Genomic DNA, 18,371 nt, shown 5'->3' on the forward strand with positions numbered 1-18,371 from the left:
GGCTCCGACTGAGGAGAAAACCTCACCAAACCAAAAGTCTTTTCATCATTACCAGCTCAGAAAACTGTTATTCTCATATAAAACAGTTTCAGTCTAATTCAGACAGGCATTAATACACTAATTAAATCATATAATAAGAATATTGACGCCTGTTTTCTTATGCAAGTATGTTTTTGCTCCACTTTAGAAACAATTTTCCACCACTAAGTCAAGAATAGGTGTGCAGGCCTCTTGTCTACCTGTAAATAATTCCAAAGCCTCATCTCTATCACATCAAATATTTAAGTGGCTCCCAGAGTAATAAAGTTAGGATTGATTAGAGGACGTGCCCCTGCGTTAGGAGGACGCCTGGAGCGGGATGGAACCAATAAGAGAGGTAATTAGAGGAAGAGAAATGGGAGTAAGACTGAGAGGGGGGTACACTTTGTGTCTATCTTTGTATTGGTGTTTGTATTTAACAGATTTACAGTCAAAGGGCAAGCGCTCAGTTTAAATCGGACGGTATCACAAATTCATATCGGCAAGGGGAAAGTAAACCAATTAGATCTATGTAAATATGTGAGAGTATCCACTGAGATGTGCAGTAGGCAGCTTGTCATTATTTGCTTCGGTCCATGTGTGTGTCAGCATGTGTGCAAAGTCACAAACTGGGGTTCTATGTCTTTAATATTGCACTGTACAGAGACTACAAAGGTTTCTACAAAGCACATGCATGCCATCTAGTGTTGAACTGTAGTAACAGAGCTGGTTTAGAGAGGCTGCACATGACCACATGAAAGTCCAACACAGTGTGGAAGAGACGAACAGAAAGAGACATCCAGGCAGATCAGGAGGTTTCAGGAGGCATCGTGCTGTATGTGGCCTCTCAGCTTCATGTTGACAGAGTAAGGTTTGAGGAAAGTTATGGTGTAGGGCAGCTGTTGTCAAATTTGTGAAACTCTATAAGGAAAATAAAATTGTCAAAATAAATCAAAACCTATATGACTAGACCATATGGGAATTTAATTTGAAAGGACAGACAGGGGAAGTGGCCACGCTTAGCAGTCAGACAGGATTCAAGTTACAAACCAATCACAGCCCACAGATATCTTTCCCTTCTTCTGTAAATATTCAGTCTAATAAATACAGAAACAATCATGTTAGTGCAGGGCTACCCAGAGCTTTACATCTGTCCCACGGACAATAGGCCTGCACACTTATAAACAGCAACTGGAAGATCAGCTCTGCAAGCTGCCGCCACACTCTTGAAAGCTGGCACAAAAAAGGCACGAGAAACACCCAGCGCCCAACCTCATGTTTTCCAGGTGGTTAAAGACACAGCATGTGTACGGCCCCTAATTTCCAGGGCTGGTACCTGTGGTTATTCCACAGGCTAGTTAATAACATGTCAGGCAGGAAATCCAAAGTGTGGGATCATTTTGAGAAGGTGAAGGACGAACCCAAGGTGATATGTAAACTCATCTTCATTGGTCGACTACAAACATGACGTATCATCTGAAACATGGAAGTAGCTACATGCCCATTAGCCCACAGCGTCGTTAACAGGCGGCTCGCTCAGTGTGTGACGTGCACTTGTAGATAAAATATAGGCCTATATTAATGAAGGTTCATTAGTACGGTTTTGTATTTCTCTGTAATGTAGCACAGCGTTAACAATGTTACTGATACTATTCTTTCTCACACCTTCAACTCAAACCATTGTGTTGCCCCGCCCAAAATATATTATTTAATAATTAAATTAATATTGTGAACATGCGGGCGACTAGTCGACTAATGGCCCTAAATGACAACTATTGGTCGACTAGGAAAATTCTTAGTCATGGGCAAGTTTCAAAGTACCCGCTACAATAACTCACAAATGTAACATATTCACGGTTTGCAGAAACAATGGCAATTTTTGCTACCACTTAGGTTGCATCATTATTACAAATTCATGCACGAGGTATCTGTGTGCGCAAATTATTTACAAACTTACCCTTGACAACGGTGACCTTGAGGCCTGCAGCACAGACACATACACATTTTAAAAGTCACGGTATTTTATTGTTGAAAGACAATTGAGCGAGCCATGATCAAAAATTATCCTCGTGCACTGTAAAAAAGAACATTATCAATATTGCTGTTGAGAAAAGAAATTCACCATAATTTTAAGGACTTGTGAGCAAATCAACAGCAGGTTTGGCTACATCGTCTTCATTGGTTTACAGCATTTTTCTGATTTAGCTATTGCGCAAAACACAAGCAGTACTGCATGCCATCAGATCCCATACTAGCTGAGTCGCTGAAATGAGCTGTGACTGACTGTATTTTACTTTAAGCAGGTGGTTGTAGAGTCAAAACACTAACAAATGGAACAAAACTACAAGAATTGGAGGAGACATTTGCAGTCTGGATATGTCCAAGTGTGCATGTCCAGGTTTCTCGTGTGTAAACATTCCCCTGATATTTTGGTGTGTACCAACAATTGTTAGTGTAATAAGAGAGGTTGTAGTAACTCCCTCTTATGTCTTATATGGCAGTTTGCAGTATTTACGCTGTCAGAGGAAAGTGTGGAACACACGAGTCTTCAAACTTTTGGTTCGGGGAACATTCTTCGTCAAGAACTTCATCACCTTGTACAGATTCGAACAGCTTCCCCAGCTGGAGAATGGGAACCAGCGAGCGCTCTGTTTGTTCACGTGAAGGCTCCAGAAAGATGACGAGCAACGCTGGAAGACCTCAATGTTGACAGCGTATTGACCCGGCGCCCATTGAGACACACACACCAGAGTCACAGAGGAGGCAAAACCACAGGTGTGAGGAGAGATGCCATGAAACATGGACTCCCCCGGCCTCACAGATGTGCCCCTCTCCCACACCATGCCGGCCTCCTCTGCCACACCCATGCCACTGAGGTTACAGAGGGCCTGAAGGCACACCTCCTCCAGGGCCTCCTTCTCAGGGAAACGGAGCAAGATGGCAACGAGACGAGGCACTGCACCTCGACGTAGTAACATTTCCTGCAGCTTAGCTGAAGGCGACAGAGAGACAGAGCAAAGTTTAGATTGTGTTGCATTACTTTACAGAACTTTACAGAACAAAAATGACCTGATGTCACACTGTAAAATGCAAAGTGGAACTTGGTAGATCCTTTAAATCTTGTAGGGAATGGTTTCATGTTATGACACATGCATTCAGTTAAATGAACATGAACCAAGAAAACAGGAAGTCCATCTCTGTAACTCACCAGGAGGTTTTTGTATTGCTTTACTTACAGCTGTCATAGGACATGCGTGAGATGGCTCTAACAGCGTGAATGAGCAGTTCTTGGTCTGGACTGGTCAGCACAGAGAGCAAAGCAGTAACCAAACCTGCATCACCGAAACCTTTACGAACCACAGCTGATAGGAAACAAAAAATGATTGAATGTTAAACTACGTTGATAAAAAAGAATATAGAAGATCCAGCAGATGTTACAGCTGGGCTAGGTACTTTGATTGTGGCGTCATTGGACAAAAATCCCATGATAATCTTTGAGCATATTGAAGTTCAAGTGGACTGAGAGAAAACTAGTCTCCTGCACCTCCTTTTGGCTCTGTGTTCAGACTTTGGCCAATCACAGTCATTTCAAAAAGAGGGCGTTCCTATTGGCTGTTCTACAAATGCAAATGTGCGTGCACGACCCTTTAGATGGTCTGGATGAAATGGTGGAGAATCCTGCAGAGAAAGTTGCTTTTCCAATATTGGCAACAACTGCCTACACTGCAAAGCAACCCAAGAAAGGAGTCTAGGGTCTAAAAGAGAGTCTGGCAGTAAACAAAATAAAACTTGTCATTATCAGTCAAACATTTCATAGATGGAGGGAAAATGTTGCCAGTAATTTAGCCTTCGGGTAACCGCAGCCAGAGCCTCACAGCTGCAGCGTCATGTTCATGTTTATGTTGCTAAAAGTAGCTAGAGCCTTGAATCACAGTGTGTCCCCCACCTCACTCCCCTCCACTACGGACCACATCACAGGGAGGAGAGCGAGCAACAGCTCCCGAGATGAACCCCCAGTCAGCAACTGCAGCAACTCAAATCCAGTCGATGCAAACCCCAGCTTCAGGGGACCAGACGGCCCAGACTTAGTAGACTTTCTGTTGCTGCTGTTACACAGGTTAGACCCAGCGCTGCAGCTGGCCATCAGCCCGTTGCAACACCGCTGGGGGATTTGCACTGGCCAAATCTGAGCCCCTACATCTTCCGAGCAAAGGTCTGTCTCTGGAGCTGCTGCCATCACTTCTCCTGGGGAAACAGTTGCCTAAGTGGTGAAGTGAGGCGGAGGGACCACAGGGTGGCTAGCTAGCTAATTCTTGTCTCATTTGTGGTCTGATAAATAGAGAGAGAAAGAGCAGGTCAAGGAGGGGCTGAAGCAAAAATACTCAAGATGTGTAGTCTCAGAAGTGGGAGTGATCATACCTCCCCCACCTTGCTTGGAAGTGTAGTAAATGTTGTGAATGGATGAAAGCAGAGTCATAAGTTCCTTGTTTTGCTGCTTGTTTTTATCTGCTCGCGTAATGTCTCATATCAACCCAGTACAAGATCACGTCAGTTGTTGCCAGATCTCGCGAGAGTGTGTTGCTAAAACATATCTTGGGGAAAGTTCATTTTCTTGTGACTTATTGGTCTGAAAAAAAGGCCATCTCGGTGTCAGAATGTTAGAAGGGATGGGGCATGTGAAAACCGGGGTCCAGTATTTACCGCAGTGACTATGTGGCACAGGAAACGGTCACGACGACTAATCACGACCCAGGACTGCTGCTGCTAAAAGGCTGAGCAGTGACGAAACCCATGTGACACAGATACAGGAAATGAGCGTCGGGGGCTGTGTCGGTTTATCAACGGTCTCTGACTGAGCGAATGTGCTGTGACTTTAGAATGAAATAAGATTAACTAAGTTAATGTATGAGAAACATGCACGTAATTATGCCCATGATCTTCTGATGGGAGGGGCTTAGAGAGGGGAGAAGGGAGAGCTGGAGAGGGATTATTTATTTATTTATTTATGTATGTATCTATTTATTTATTTATTTCCTTTTTCAGATTTCTGCCTACCCTAGCTTTAAGGGCAGCTGACAGGAAATGAACTCCTCAGACAATATGAGCATAAATAAATGATCGTCCAACACATATCTGTATAAATAACTTACATTCTTTGGCGAGTTCGGCCACCAGTTTTGTGGTCAGCACGGTGAGAGGCCCTCTGCTCCTCAGAGACAGGGCCAGGATAGGCAGGATCCCACTGATCACGACCTGCTCAGCAGCGCCTTTGTCTGGACACAAGATGAAATACACATGCAAACAACACCGACACAAATACACAATGAACATGACGGAATATCAGGGGTCACACAGAACCTTGAAATCCTTGAGGTGTATCCTTGAATCCTTGAAGGTGCTTCAATGTATATATTTTGTGCAAGAATAGAAAATTAAGTTATTTTGATATTTTAACGTTAGTTTAAAAGAACTGTCTGCGTGTGTCTCCCGCAGTTGCATCATTGTTTCACGCACCACCTTCACCTTTCACCTTCACCACCTAGAACGTATAAATTCCAGGACTCGTCACTCGCAAATGACATTCACAGACAAAAACTGGCTTGTTAAAGATCTATGGGACATCTGTATGGCCTGATGCCGAGCTTGCAGCAAATAAAGTACACATGTTGATGAGCCATGCTGCTGCAGCACCGCACAGGATGGCACTCTGCAAATTAACATTGACCCTGATCCATGTTTCAAATTATGCTGTCATGGGTGCTTGAATTTGAGGGAACCGGGGCTGGAAACTCTTTGAAAAGCCCTAGAGGGAACCCTGTGTTATAATCATTTTGAGGCATGAGCCAAAGAAAATGTTGGCTTGAAAGATGACGTTGCACTAAGTACATGTATTCATCAATATTTGTTTCTTTAATCGCTGAGCAGAATGGTGAATACTGAATTGCGTCAGTTTCAGCTTTACTTTCAACATGATCTCCCTGACCCGTCTTCACCTCCTCTGCGTCTCTATCCCCCCTGTTGCTCTCTTTCTCGGAGACACAAATACAGCTTAACGTCTCCCGGGGACTTACAACTGTCATACACCTGATCCCTTCACAGCCTCTCAGCCCTCGGCTCCCCATCCCTCACTGATGTGGTTCTTGCTGCAGGTTTTATCGCTCCGAATAGAGCTGGTGTGATATAGCTGCCACTAGGAGTGGGAGGCATAAATGTATACACGTATGGAAACATATAAATATGTAAATTGCTTGTGGCAGCAGGGCTCTCAGCATTTTGCAATTCAAATCGCATGAAATGAAAGACAAAAAAATAACCCTGAAACCTCCCATTACACCATGAAGTCTGCTACATTTAACGCTGTCTTAGAGATGATGTTAGAGCTGTTATATGTTATAGAATATGAGTGTGAATGAACTCACTCTTCTCCTTAATGTTGGTCAGCACTGTGTTCAGGTGTGGTTTAAGTTCGTCTGCGATCAGCTCCAAGCCGAGGACTCTGATGGCGCCTAATGCATTGTTCAGATTGTCTGTGGGGAGATGGAGACATATTAAAAGACATAAAATGGTATGGATGCTTACGGGAACATAGGCAATATGAAAGTCGTTCTAGTTAGGTAAGACAGAAGCAAGGCAAACAAAGCAGTGCAACTGGAAGTCTCTAGTAGAACAAGAGTGAAGACTAATTTGACCAAGTGTGCAACTTGCAAAACAACCAGAAGTCTGATTTTTTTCAAGTTTAGACCCAAAGATTGAAGCTGTCCCTGAGTTGATGTTTATCTGTGAACGAAACTAAAATTTTCAGCCATGTGAGCGGTTCTGTGGCAGGCATCTCGTGATGCCACTGGGCCCAAAAAGACTGAACTTACATAGTGAAAGAGACGTCTGTGATCAGTGGATACGTTTTTTTGAGCGTCACAACTCCTGCGAAATGACTCGTTCCACTATCAGGATTTGATCCATTCAGTCTGATATGATTTGGAAAGTCTAGAAGAGTGGCGCGATTATTTTATTTCCATTTAAGTTAGCCAAGTGCTTGGCTCCAAGGGCTCAATGATGTGGAAGCAACACCCATCCTCCAAGTAATTTTATACACAGATGAACGTTTTCGGCTTCATGCGCCACTGAACAACCTTCATAGGCATAAACGAGGCCCCGCCTTCAACGTATCATCAAGTTCTCTGCAGCGAGGTCATATGGCAGTTAGCGCTAATAGCCCTGTCCCAACCCATGGTCGCAGAATGCCCACTCTTCGGTTCCCCCCATGCTATACCACCGTTAGCTGTTAGCACTGTTGGCTGCTAGTTGCCGGCTCAGCCACCTCCATGTTGAGAGCCGTGTGCAGACAGTCCCAGCTCAGACTGAATCATAGATCTGTCTGAGTATCGTATACAGCTTGTGGAAATGAATGAAAACATTAATAAAGCTGAGTAACAGCAGCAGACTGGAGGTAACGGACTGCTGTCCACAACAGATTCATACCAATGACCTGATCTGCTTTATATTAAGTGCTTTGGTCAAGGACACTTCAGCAGTAAATGGCACTTTGCTGGTTAGATTTTCCCAGATGATCTGTTCAAATATAAAACCCTCCACTTGACAACCCCATTATTTTAAGTGGTCCTTCAATTAATTTATACAGAGACCAGTGACACATGGTGATTAGTCGTAGTAATCACTGTATTCCCAGCACTTACATCAGAAAACACAAGACCATTAACTGAAGACAAGTCATACTGGGGGGACTGTATCAGTAGTTTTGCATGTTTTAGCCCATTTACTACAAATCATTTATACTTACAGCCATGTGGTGGTAATGTAAATTGGCAATGCAACCTTAATGTTCACTGTAGTGGAGTAAACAACTCAAGCAAGTTCAAGAGTCTGCACTAACTGGAAACAGAGTTAACTGGAATGGTAGGAAAAATACATGTAAAAAAGATTTTACTTTAAGTTTTTGGCTGAAAATCTTCAAATGCATTCTTGATAGCTTAAGATTTGTAATCATACTTTTCCTACCATTCAAGGCAGCCAGTGTTTCCTATTAATTGTTGTACCATATGAAACACTTAAAGTATAAAACTGGCATGGTCTTATAAGAATTCATGACAGAAAGATCACAGGTTTGAATCTCTGCACGAGCTATGAAAATGTGTGTGGATGAATAGCTTTGTCCTCCCATCAAAAACTACTACGAGACAGTTTATGTGTAGTTAACTTCTGAAATTTCAAACACTGCTGTTTGTTTTTTTAAAGATATTTTTTGGGGCATTTTTTCCCTTTAATGGACAGGACAGTTAAGTGTGAAAGGGGGAGAGAGAGGGGATGACATGCAGCAAAGGGCCACAGGCTGCATACCCTCACCTGGACTCTAGTTTCTGAAGGCAAGTTTATAATTGGTTTATGATGAGTGGGGTATTTTATTTCTTTGGTTTCTGTATGACCTGTGAACAAGTGGGCATTTTTTGCAGTAAACCTTTGCAGTGGCTTTTTTTTTTGCTAGCGTATGACTTCGCATCTGTCTTTGATTTCATTCATGATATCCATGGACAGGATCTTGAGGTGCAGCCGGGGGGAGGAACGGGTCTAGTTGGGGACTTCAGATATGCATCTCTGCTTTTTGCAGATGATGTGGTTCTGTTGGCTTCATCACACCGTGACCTCCAGCATGTACTGGGGTGGTTTGCAGCTGAGTGTGAAGCAGTCAGGATGAGTCAGCACCTCCAAATCTGAGGCCATGGTTCTCTGCTGGAAAATAGTGGATTACCCTCTCTGGGTTGGGGGAGACATACTGCCCCATGTGAAGGACTTCAAGAGTCTAGGGGTCTTGTTCATGAGAGTAGAATGAAGTGTGAGATGGATTGGCAATTTTGGTGTGGCTTCTGCAGGGATGCAGGCGCTGTGAAGAGGGGGCTTTTGATTTACTGGTCCATCTACGTCCCAACCCTCACCTATGGTCATGAGCTCTGGGTAGTGACCGAAAGAATGAGATCGTGGATACAAGCGGCGGAAATGAGTTTCCTCCGTGAGGTGGCTGGGCTCAGCCTTAGAGATAGGGTGAGGAGAAGAGCTGCTGCTCCTTCGCATCAAGCATCTGATCTGGGGCAGACCCAGAACACGCTGGAGGGATTACGTATCTCATCTGGCCTGGGAACGCCTTGGGGTCCCCCAGGAGGAGCTGGAAAAGGGTGGGAAGAGGGGCGTCTGGGGTGCTTTGCTTGGCCTGCTGCCCCCACGACCCGGCTTTTGATAAGTGGTTGAAAATGGATGGATGGATGGATGGATGTACGTTGTCTACAAAGTACTTTGAACCATGTTTTCTAAGTAGCTTTAGTTAACAATATATCTCTTATTGTGTTGCTGTTTCTTGCGGTGTGAGGTAATCAGGAGCTTGCCAAGTTTAGCTTTCAAAGTAGCCTCCCCAACACTGAGTATTAGCATTACTGAAACAAAAGTGTGTAGCTTCTTTAGATAAATAAAAGGTACTCGACCACATTAACGTCAGCACCAGTATCCAGATCCCACATCCACTGTTAACCATTAAATCTTGACTAACGGGGCTGTTCCACTCACCGTTCGGTGTGTAGGGTTGCAGTCGACTGGACCTGCGTTTATCCCTGTGGGAACGTGCGTAAGTGTACACGAGTGGCACATTAGGGTGCCCCATTCTGCTCCCTGCAACAGCTGATGGTCAAACTTTCTCAGGTTGACATCTTCATGCAGAGTAACTTCACATTTTCACTGTCGTCCTCTTTTTGCTGGATTCCTCACTTGTAGCACCAGTCTGTGGAGTCATTAGCTGTTGTTTTGAGGAAACCTGCTTCAACCTACGCTGCCTCTCACTGTAATCCCACTGCTGCACTCACTTCCCATCTTTCACTGTTGTTTTGTGCAGAAAAAATACCTGTCTTTTTTTCCCCTGCACGCCTGTCTGGTGTGTCTTCCCTGTACTCCAGCTGGCTCTGTCCCCTCTTAGGGTAATACAGAGCAAATCCTCACTAAAGCTGTTCTCTCTCCCCCCCTCCCTGAGTGTGTGTGTGCGGGTGCAGTTAAGGTATTAGCACTTGGCTGACTCTGCTGAGCATGTTCTCACCACCCTAAAAATCTCCCACAATGCCTTTCGGCTTCTAGTAAATCCAAGCCAAAACAACAACACAGACAGGTGGACACCTGGCATCTGTTTGTGTGCACAGGTGTATTATTAGACAGCATTTCTGCTTGAGCGCAAAATTTGGGGCAGAGTTTAGCCGCAGTGATGTCTTCATATAATTTAAAGGGACATTTCACCCCAAAATTATAAATACATACTTTCCCTCTTATCTGTAGTGCAATCTATCAGTCTGGGTTGTTTTGATGTGAGTTGCCCAGTGTTGGCGATATGGGCCGTAGAGATGTCTGCCTTCTCTCCAAAATAATAGAACTAGATGGCACTCGACCTGTGGTGTGCAAAGCAATAAAAAATACATTTGAAAAACTCTACATCAATGTCTCTTTCTAGAAATCATGACCTGATTACTCAAGATAATCCACAAACTTTGTTGTGAGCAGTTTCATGTAGGAACTATTTTCTTTCTACCAAATTACAGCCACTATCTGCATCACTGTGCATGTTAAACATGATCTACTTCTGACTTCTGGATTTTTAGAAATTAAATATCCTTACCTGTCTTCTTTCCAGAGTTTTATATCAAATGCTACAATGTTAGAGTCACTTAAACTCCAAAATTAAATTCATGAAGCCGCAGTGATGAAGACTCTGCTTGCTCGGTCTGTGACATCTATCCCAAGACAACAACAGAATCAAAGTAGTTACGAAAAGTAAATCTTTATATTTGACTCAACTCTTCAGGTTCCAGTAAAAACAAAATATTTCCAACAGTCTCGTACAGAACGACAGATGTTTAATGGAAATCTAACCAATAAATACAACAGGGAAACAGGAGACATTGTAACACCAGCAAAAAAATATAATCCTGACCTCTGATATATCTGTTCTACATAACAGTGTTCAGCGTGTTTACATTTATACATCGGTGGGGATTTTTGTCTGTTCACTGAAAACATAGCATAAAAAAATAATATATATATTTATATGGACTCAGTTAGACTGCACACATACAAAACCTGCTACTAGAAAACAGAGGATTCACTTGAAGGAAGAGCTCTGAATTTTGGGAAATGTGTTCATTAGCTTTCTTGTCAAGAGTTAGAGAAGAAGATCGATAGCACTCTCATGTCTCTACAGTACATATGTTAATAATAATATGTATGCATTTTAGTAATAGGTGCCTTTCAAAGAACTCAAGGACACCTTACAAGACACAGTTAAAAAAACAAAACAAGCTGCCAGTACTATCTAACGTTAGCATTTACGTTATATTCTAAAACTCATCCGTCATCACTGACCCCGGAAAAGTTTCCAAATTCTGTAGGTAACATTATGTTTAGTTTGCTTCTAATATAACATACAACGTTATATGACAACACAGCATCCAGTTGCTAATGGCTAGCGTTAGCCTACTGTAGTGTAGCCTCTGAAACATTAACGTTATCTTCCTTGTGCGTTTCCACTTACTACTAACGTTAATGCTACTATCTAACATTAGCACTGTAACCTTATTCTAAAACTCATCAGTCATCACTGACTCCGGTCGAGCTTTAAAACTCCGGCGTTTGACTGTCTTGGTTGTAACGTTACACTCGCTCTCCTCTTCCGTGTATCTAACGTTACCATGCCAACGCCTACGTCTATCATAGACGTAACGAGGACGTAATGGAGGAGGGGAGTAGTATGCAGTATGACGCCCAGTTGCATTTCCCCAAAAGCTGATTCTGTGTCAACTTGTTGTCACATGCCGCTGCGTTTATTTATTTGTTGGTATTCCCTGGGGCCCCACTGCCGCAACCTTAATGCATTACCCACATTCAAATATATGGGAGCAGTGGTGTTTTTGCTGCAACACCTGATTTGTTGTGAATGCAGCCTAAAGAGTGAAAAGGGGAGGAAACCGCTCGCCTGCCTCTGTCCAACGGAAACAAAATCTGCCTACTCCAACTTTTGAACCTCTTATTAACACCTCCTATCCTTCAATTTTTGCAAAAACTAAACAGTCAAGAAAGTTTGTGTTAAGTTGCAGCTGCCGCTACGAGCTCAGAGAGCTGCAGCCGTTTAAATTTTGGCAGTGAATAGTGATCAGAGTAAACCAGCAGCCAATCAGTCAACAGTTGACCTGTGATACAAAGAATTATTTTCCAGCCTGAAACATACGAACACGCCACCCAGCCGAAGACAAATGTAATTATTGTGGCGAGCCTCAATTCCTGCTGCTTGCTTAGTTTTCAGCATTCACGTTGCTGGCGAGTGTATTCTGTAAATGTTGGTCAGAGCCAGGCTGGCTGTTTCCCCGTGTCCAGTCTTTATTACAGCTGCAAAGATCAGTTGATCAGTTTGTCGATCAACAGAAAATTAAATGGCAACTATTCTGATAATCAAATAATTGTTTCAGTTATTTTCTGAGGTAAACATTTTGCTGGGCTGATGCTTCTTAGATGTCAGAATTTGATGCATTACTTTTGTCATACATGATAATTTACTGAATAACTCTGGATTTTTTTGGATAAAATAACATTTGAAGACGTCACCCTGGCCCGACATTTTATAAACAAGTAGTTAAAAAAAAAAAAAAAAAAATCTTTAAAAAGGAAAATACTGAAAATAATAGTTACAGGCCTGGTCTTCATGCTCAGCTAACCTCCTGCTGGCTCCAGCTACATATTAACCGTACAGATATGAGAGTGTTATCAATCTTCTCATCTAACTCATATCAAAAAGCTAATAAATGTGTTTCCCAAAATGTCAAACTATTCCTTTACGCTGGACTGAAGCTGTGACACTATACGCTGATGCTGAGCTCACCACAGCTTTGTCCGCCCAGCTCAACTTGTGCAGAGCTCGTGTCTCATCTCTGAGTATCCCTATGAAAGGGACCATGATTGGCTCTTGGACCGGTCATGTGACCATGTGTCAAACAGTTCCGGCTGCGTTGAGACCACTGGAAACAGTCTCATATCCAACCGACACCAGGGTGAGGACGTTACTCTCCACATCGTCCGACTTGCACTGCTCTGCTGGGGTCTCCACGGGACCAGCAGCTCCAGCTTCCTGCCTTATCTTCTTCTTGGCTCGGCCTCGCCCCTTGCCTTTAGAAATGGCCTTCCCTTGATCTTTGATCCCTCCAGACACTTTGTTGGGGCTCTCGTCAGTCGAGTGGGTTTTGCGGTGGCGTCTGCGGATGCGCCGCATAGGCGGACCAGAGTCAACTGGGTCTGATGCCGCTGCGCCAGACAGGATACGAATCTGCTGCTCAATTACCATGACAATCATGTCCAGCGCCACGTCCAACATTCCCAGACCCAGACCGTGAGTGACATTGTCAAACGCTCCGCTGTTCACTGGGTCCTTGAAACATTTTCTCATATCCTCCAGGTGGTTCCTGAGAGAGGAAAAACAATGTATTACTTTGTTTATCCGAGTCTCCTTGGAAAAAAAACAACAGGTTTTTAAAGGTCATGTTACAACAAGGTCATAGAGTACGTACTTGGTTTCAATAATTTTGGACCAGTGTTGAACTGTGTTTGTCTCAGGGATGAGCTGTTTCGCCATGTTGCTGTAGTCGATGTAGTCATGGGCGAAGTCCTTCATATCGTCACACAATGCTCTGGTGTCGCCTAAACACACACACACACACACACACACACACACACACCCAATAAAACACAGTTTAGTCTCTACTCTTCATGTTATCAAACCTACAGGTGAAATACATGGACATGGATGCAGCGCATGTTTACGATATTAATTTAATTATTAAATGATATATTTTGGAGGTTTGAGTTGAAGGTGTGAGAAAGAATAGTATCAGTAACATTGTTAACACTGTGCTACATTACAGAGAAATACAAAACCGTACTAATGAACCTTCATTAATATAGGCCTATATTTTATCTACAAGTGCACGTCACACACTGAGCGAGCCGCCTGTTAATGACGCTGTGGGCTAATGGGCATGTAGCTACTTCCATGTTTCAGATGATACGTCATGTTTGTAGTCGACCAATGAAGATGAATTTACATATCACCTTGGGTTCGTCCTTCACCTTCTCAAAATGATCCCACACTTTGGATTTCCTGCAAAGTGCATGTTATTACCTAGCCTGTGGAATAACCACAGGTACCAGCCCTGGAAATTAACCTGACTCCTTTCAAATTTAATTTCCCACATGGTCCAGTCATATAGGTTTTGATTTATTTTGACAAGGCGCAGCTCTGAATAGAGTTTTATGGTGTTTTTTTGAGATGTTAAAAGAGAAATAAAAGAATATTTGCAGAGCTACAATTTTTGTGGCTGTATCCATTTTATAGTATAAGGTGCAGTATTTTCAGTGTTTAATTTATAAGTAATCCAAAGGATCAGTAGATTACTTTTGTTTGGGAATCCAATTATTTCACTAATTACCAAAATTGACATGTAATCTGTATTTAGAAACCCAACCCTAAACATATCTTGTTTCTGCTTACTGTTTCTTAAAATCTAACTCGCATATGACAATAAACTTCTTGAATCTGTCACCTTCAGTGAGTTTGGAGAAGGAGGAGGATACAGAGGTAGTTGTGCTTGGCGTGAGGCCAAGGACATTGAGTGACTCCAGAAGGGTTTTCTTGCTGGCCGGGCCTCTGCTGACCCGAGTGTAGGCTGCCAGGGAGCGCAGGGACATCTTCTCCGGAGCCTGCAGGCGCCGTTTGATTTCATCATACGAGATGAGATATTTCCCTAAAATAAGAGACGGAGACGGGAGGAGATGAGTCAGCACAGCCGGGTCGGGATTTAATAGCATTTTATTAAATCTGAAAATCAAATTTGCCTCTCACATCTGAATCCCTTAGCATGTTTATTATGGTCTGACTTTCAACAATTTTAAGTGACAGTAGTTTAAAAAAAAAAAAAAAAATCCAGATTATATATGTGCTGTTGAACTAAATGACTGCCACTTACGAGCCTTCGATCCTTTCATGTTGGGATCCAGGAGCGACGACACCTCTGCAAAAGGCATGTGTGTACCAGACTCTGTGTTTGTGCTTGAGTTCGGCTGTGGGTCCTGAATCTGGGGCACAGCCTCACTCTGGGCCAGGGCAGAAACCTGCATCTGGGGCATCTGGATGTGAGGCTGCATGGAGTGCATATCCATCTGGTTCTGGTCTAGCGGAGCCTGGTTTTGCGTTTGAGGGAGGATTAATGTGTTTTCAGATAAACCCTGCAGCCCCATGCCCCCTTGTGCCACACTCCCTGTTTGCTCCGAAGACACCTGGAAGATGCCCATCACTGGTTTGACCACAGTGAAAACCATGTTCCCCTGGGCATCCAGACCCACCACCCGAGTAGACGGGTCCATGTCGTCACTGAAACTTTACCTTTAGGCTCTAGAGGCTTTAATTATCAGATCAGGTTACCTTACAGGCCCATGTAGCGTTACAGTACCCTCCTGTGTTCTTAGGTGTTCAGGGTTGAAGCTGCGCTGGCTAAAGGAGAATGTAAGGTGACTCTCTGTAGTCCAACTAAAACCTCCAACATTGAAACTGTTTCACCTTCTTTGTACAGTTTCATGAAGCTTATAATCTATCATAGAAACACCACAGCAGAAGTTTCACCCTGAAAGAAAAAATAAGAAAGATAATAGTCAGTGACAAAGGTTAAGTCATTTTTTAACTTTGTAATTGAGCTTCCTCACATTTAAAGTAATTTGACCAGGGATGAGTAACAGTGCAGGTGGTACGTGGTGCAGTGGTTAGCATTGACGCCTCACAGCAATAGGGTTCCTGGTTCGAACCCAGGGTGGGGGAGCCCCTCTGTGTGGAGTTTGCATGTTCTCCCCATGTCAGTGTGGGTTTTCTCTGGGTACTCCAGCTTCCTCCCACAGTCCAAAGACATCGCTATTTAATAATTTCATACAGTTAAAAACAAGCGACATGGTGATGGTGTTTCAGTTTAACTACCAAAGAGTTTGATAATAAAATCATGGAACAAGCATTTAAGTGTACTTATACTGAGTGTATTTTAATCAAAAATATTACCAGTGTTTTGTGTATGTTTCTTTTTGGATTAGTACAGTTTGTAATTAAAGGAAATAAGTGGGCAAAAAAAAAATAAAAGTTAACATATACTTTAATCGTCAGGAGCAGGAACAAAATGGTATCCAGTGTCATCTTGTCAATTAACATCATACTAATTGAGAAAAACACTACATTTACAACAAATAAGAGAGAGAGCGAAAAAAAAACCCAGCACCAACACAGTGACCTTCATACATTTTGAGTTCATTCATTAATTTTCTGTAACTGGGGGGCGCTGGAGCCTATCCCAGCTGACACTGGGCGAGAGGCAGGGTACACCCTGGACAGGTCACCAGACTATCACAGGGCTGACACATAGAGACAGACAACCATTCACACTCACATTCACACCTACGGACAATTTAGAGTCACCAATTAACCTGCATGTCTTTGGACTGTGGGAGGAAGCTGGAGTACCCGGAGAAAACCCACGCTGACATGGGGGGAACATGCAAACTCCACACAGAAGGGCTCCCCTACCCTGGGTTCAAACCAGGAACTGAGGCGACAATGCTAACCACTGCACCACTGTGTGGCCACACTACATTTTGAGTTCAGTGTACTCTAATATGAGTTTTCCAAAGTATTGACTTTCACTTTCTTATCATCTTTTACTTCACTCCTGGTTTTGAATAAAGCACTTATAATGGGAAGATTAAAATGCATATAGGTCCTGAACTGATGTGCATGAAGTAGGAGATTTAGTTAAACATGAAGACAAAAAAGATCCTGTCAAAAACACTGAGTCAAGTGGTTTCTGTGTAGAGCTGCAGGGGCACAAGAAGACTAGAGAACACCAAATAGCCCAGGTGCTGTCCCTGTGTAGCAGTCAAATGCTGTTCTAAGTCCAAAATCTCAGCATTAACTTGCTCAGCTTTGTCTTATAGTTATACTTTGATTTATAGTTTTTAAAAGAAGGAAAAAGAGAGCAGGAGTGTGGTGCGCCTGGTGCGTAAAAGCGCAACACTCATCCAGGCGCATTACGCACAGCCACATAACAAAGCACAGAAGGAGAGCATGAATATTAGCATGTGTTAACGGTATTTCTTATTAAAATAAGTTATGTTAGAAGGCCAGGACAGTTTAATGTCAATAATCAGCACTGTTGTGTGTCTGCTGGACACTTCAGCTCAGCTGCTGCTGTGAGAAGACGCGCCTGTGATCGGCTGAGACGGAGCAGGAGGTTATCTTTATGTTTCAGCTCATATAACGTTAACTGCACAGTGTTTGTGTAAGTGTCCACAATAACTAAACTCCTATTAACTTTTAAATGCTGTAAGGATGCGCGTGACGTGCTTGTGATAAACGCGCTCAGAATACCAGCTCTGATATCCAAATTAATAACTTTTAAATAATGACACCAAAACAATATTTTCAGTCTCCAACTGCCATTTTAGAAACATTTAATTAACACGCTGTCACATTTTGACTCGTCGCTAACGTTATATGAGAGGAAACGCTGACTTTAAAGCTAGCAAATAACGACGCGAATTATATCAACAACGCTCCATTTTTCGTCACTAACATCCATCATGGCTGCCAGGCGCGGCCGTTGCTAGTTTTCCATGAACAGCAGGCCTGAAACGTTCAACAAACCGGGTTAAATTGTGAGAAACGGTCGCGGTTCTGGACGGGACAGACCGAATTTAACCGCTAACCTTGGATGCAACTAGTGACGGCTGTCCCACTCACCGAATTGCCGTCTGTAGTTTCCTAAAAGGACACTGATCCTAGAACGGTCCGCGTCGACGGCAGCGACATTTTTCCTCCTTCTCCGCTGCTGCTTCGGCGGGTTGCAAATCAGCCGTACGTGCACTACCGCTCGAGAGCCGTAATCCCGCCGCTGATTGGTCGACGGGCGTGTCAATCACGCATCCGCCGAGTCGTCATTGGTTGAGAACGCTGTCAGTGGCTTAGAAGAGGCGGTACTTCCGATTCAGCCTCATCCACATACATTGGCTGATAAATCTTGTTCTTATTCATTTGCTTACTTGTATTTTTATTTAATTTTCATAACTGTTGCTCGCCAGAAACTTGTTAAAAATCGCAGTTTATAAGTGCAAGAAACGGAACGTCTTTAAATAAATTAATTTTATTCATACAGCACATTTAAAACCACCACAGTTGACTAAAGTTCTGTACAAATAAGAAGAATGACACACAAATATAGCAATATAACATGTACAAA

At 43.1% G+C, this 18,371-nt stretch overlaps 2 protein-coding genes across 2 annotated transcripts; both read right to left on the reverse strand.

The window, feature by feature from the left end:
- Positions 1–2,029: 2,029 nt before the first annotated feature.
- On the reverse strand, positions 2,030–10,043 carry LOC117247611 (rap1 GTPase-GDP dissociation stimulator 1-A). The gene is made up of 5 exons (XM_033612197.2): positions 9,589–10,043; positions 6,438–6,545; positions 5,169–5,291; positions 3,255–3,380; positions 2,030–3,010 (listed from the first exon to the last, which is right to left on the reverse strand). The coding sequence occupies exons 1-5, from the start codon at positions 9,680–9,682 to the stop codon at positions 2,538–2,540; spliced, it is 924 nt and encodes a 307-aa protein (XP_033468088.2). The 5' UTR covers positions 9,683–10,043; the 3' UTR covers positions 2,030–2,537.
- An 856-nt stretch (positions 10,044–10,899) lies between these two features.
- Positions 10,900–17,969, reverse strand: LOC117247298 (uncharacterized). Its single transcript, XM_033611721.2, has 5 exons — positions 17,876–17,969; positions 15,069–15,722; positions 14,646–14,846; positions 13,614–13,743; positions 10,900–13,508 (listed from the first exon to the last, which is right to left on the reverse strand). Exons 2-5 carry the CDS (start codon positions 15,463–15,465, stop codon positions 13,040–13,042), a joined length of 1,197 nt encoding a protein of 398 aa, XP_033467612.1. The 5' UTR covers positions 15,466–15,722; positions 17,876–17,969; the 3' UTR covers positions 10,900–13,039.
- Positions 17,970–18,371: the final 402 nt, after the last annotated feature.

This window comes from Epinephelus lanceolatus, chromosome 21, assembly GCF_041903045.1.
Source record: "Epinephelus lanceolatus isolate andai-2023 chromosome 21, ASM4190304v1, whole genome shotgun sequence".
NCBI lineage: Eukaryota > Metazoa > Chordata > Actinopteri > Perciformes > Serranidae > Epinephelus > Epinephelus lanceolatus.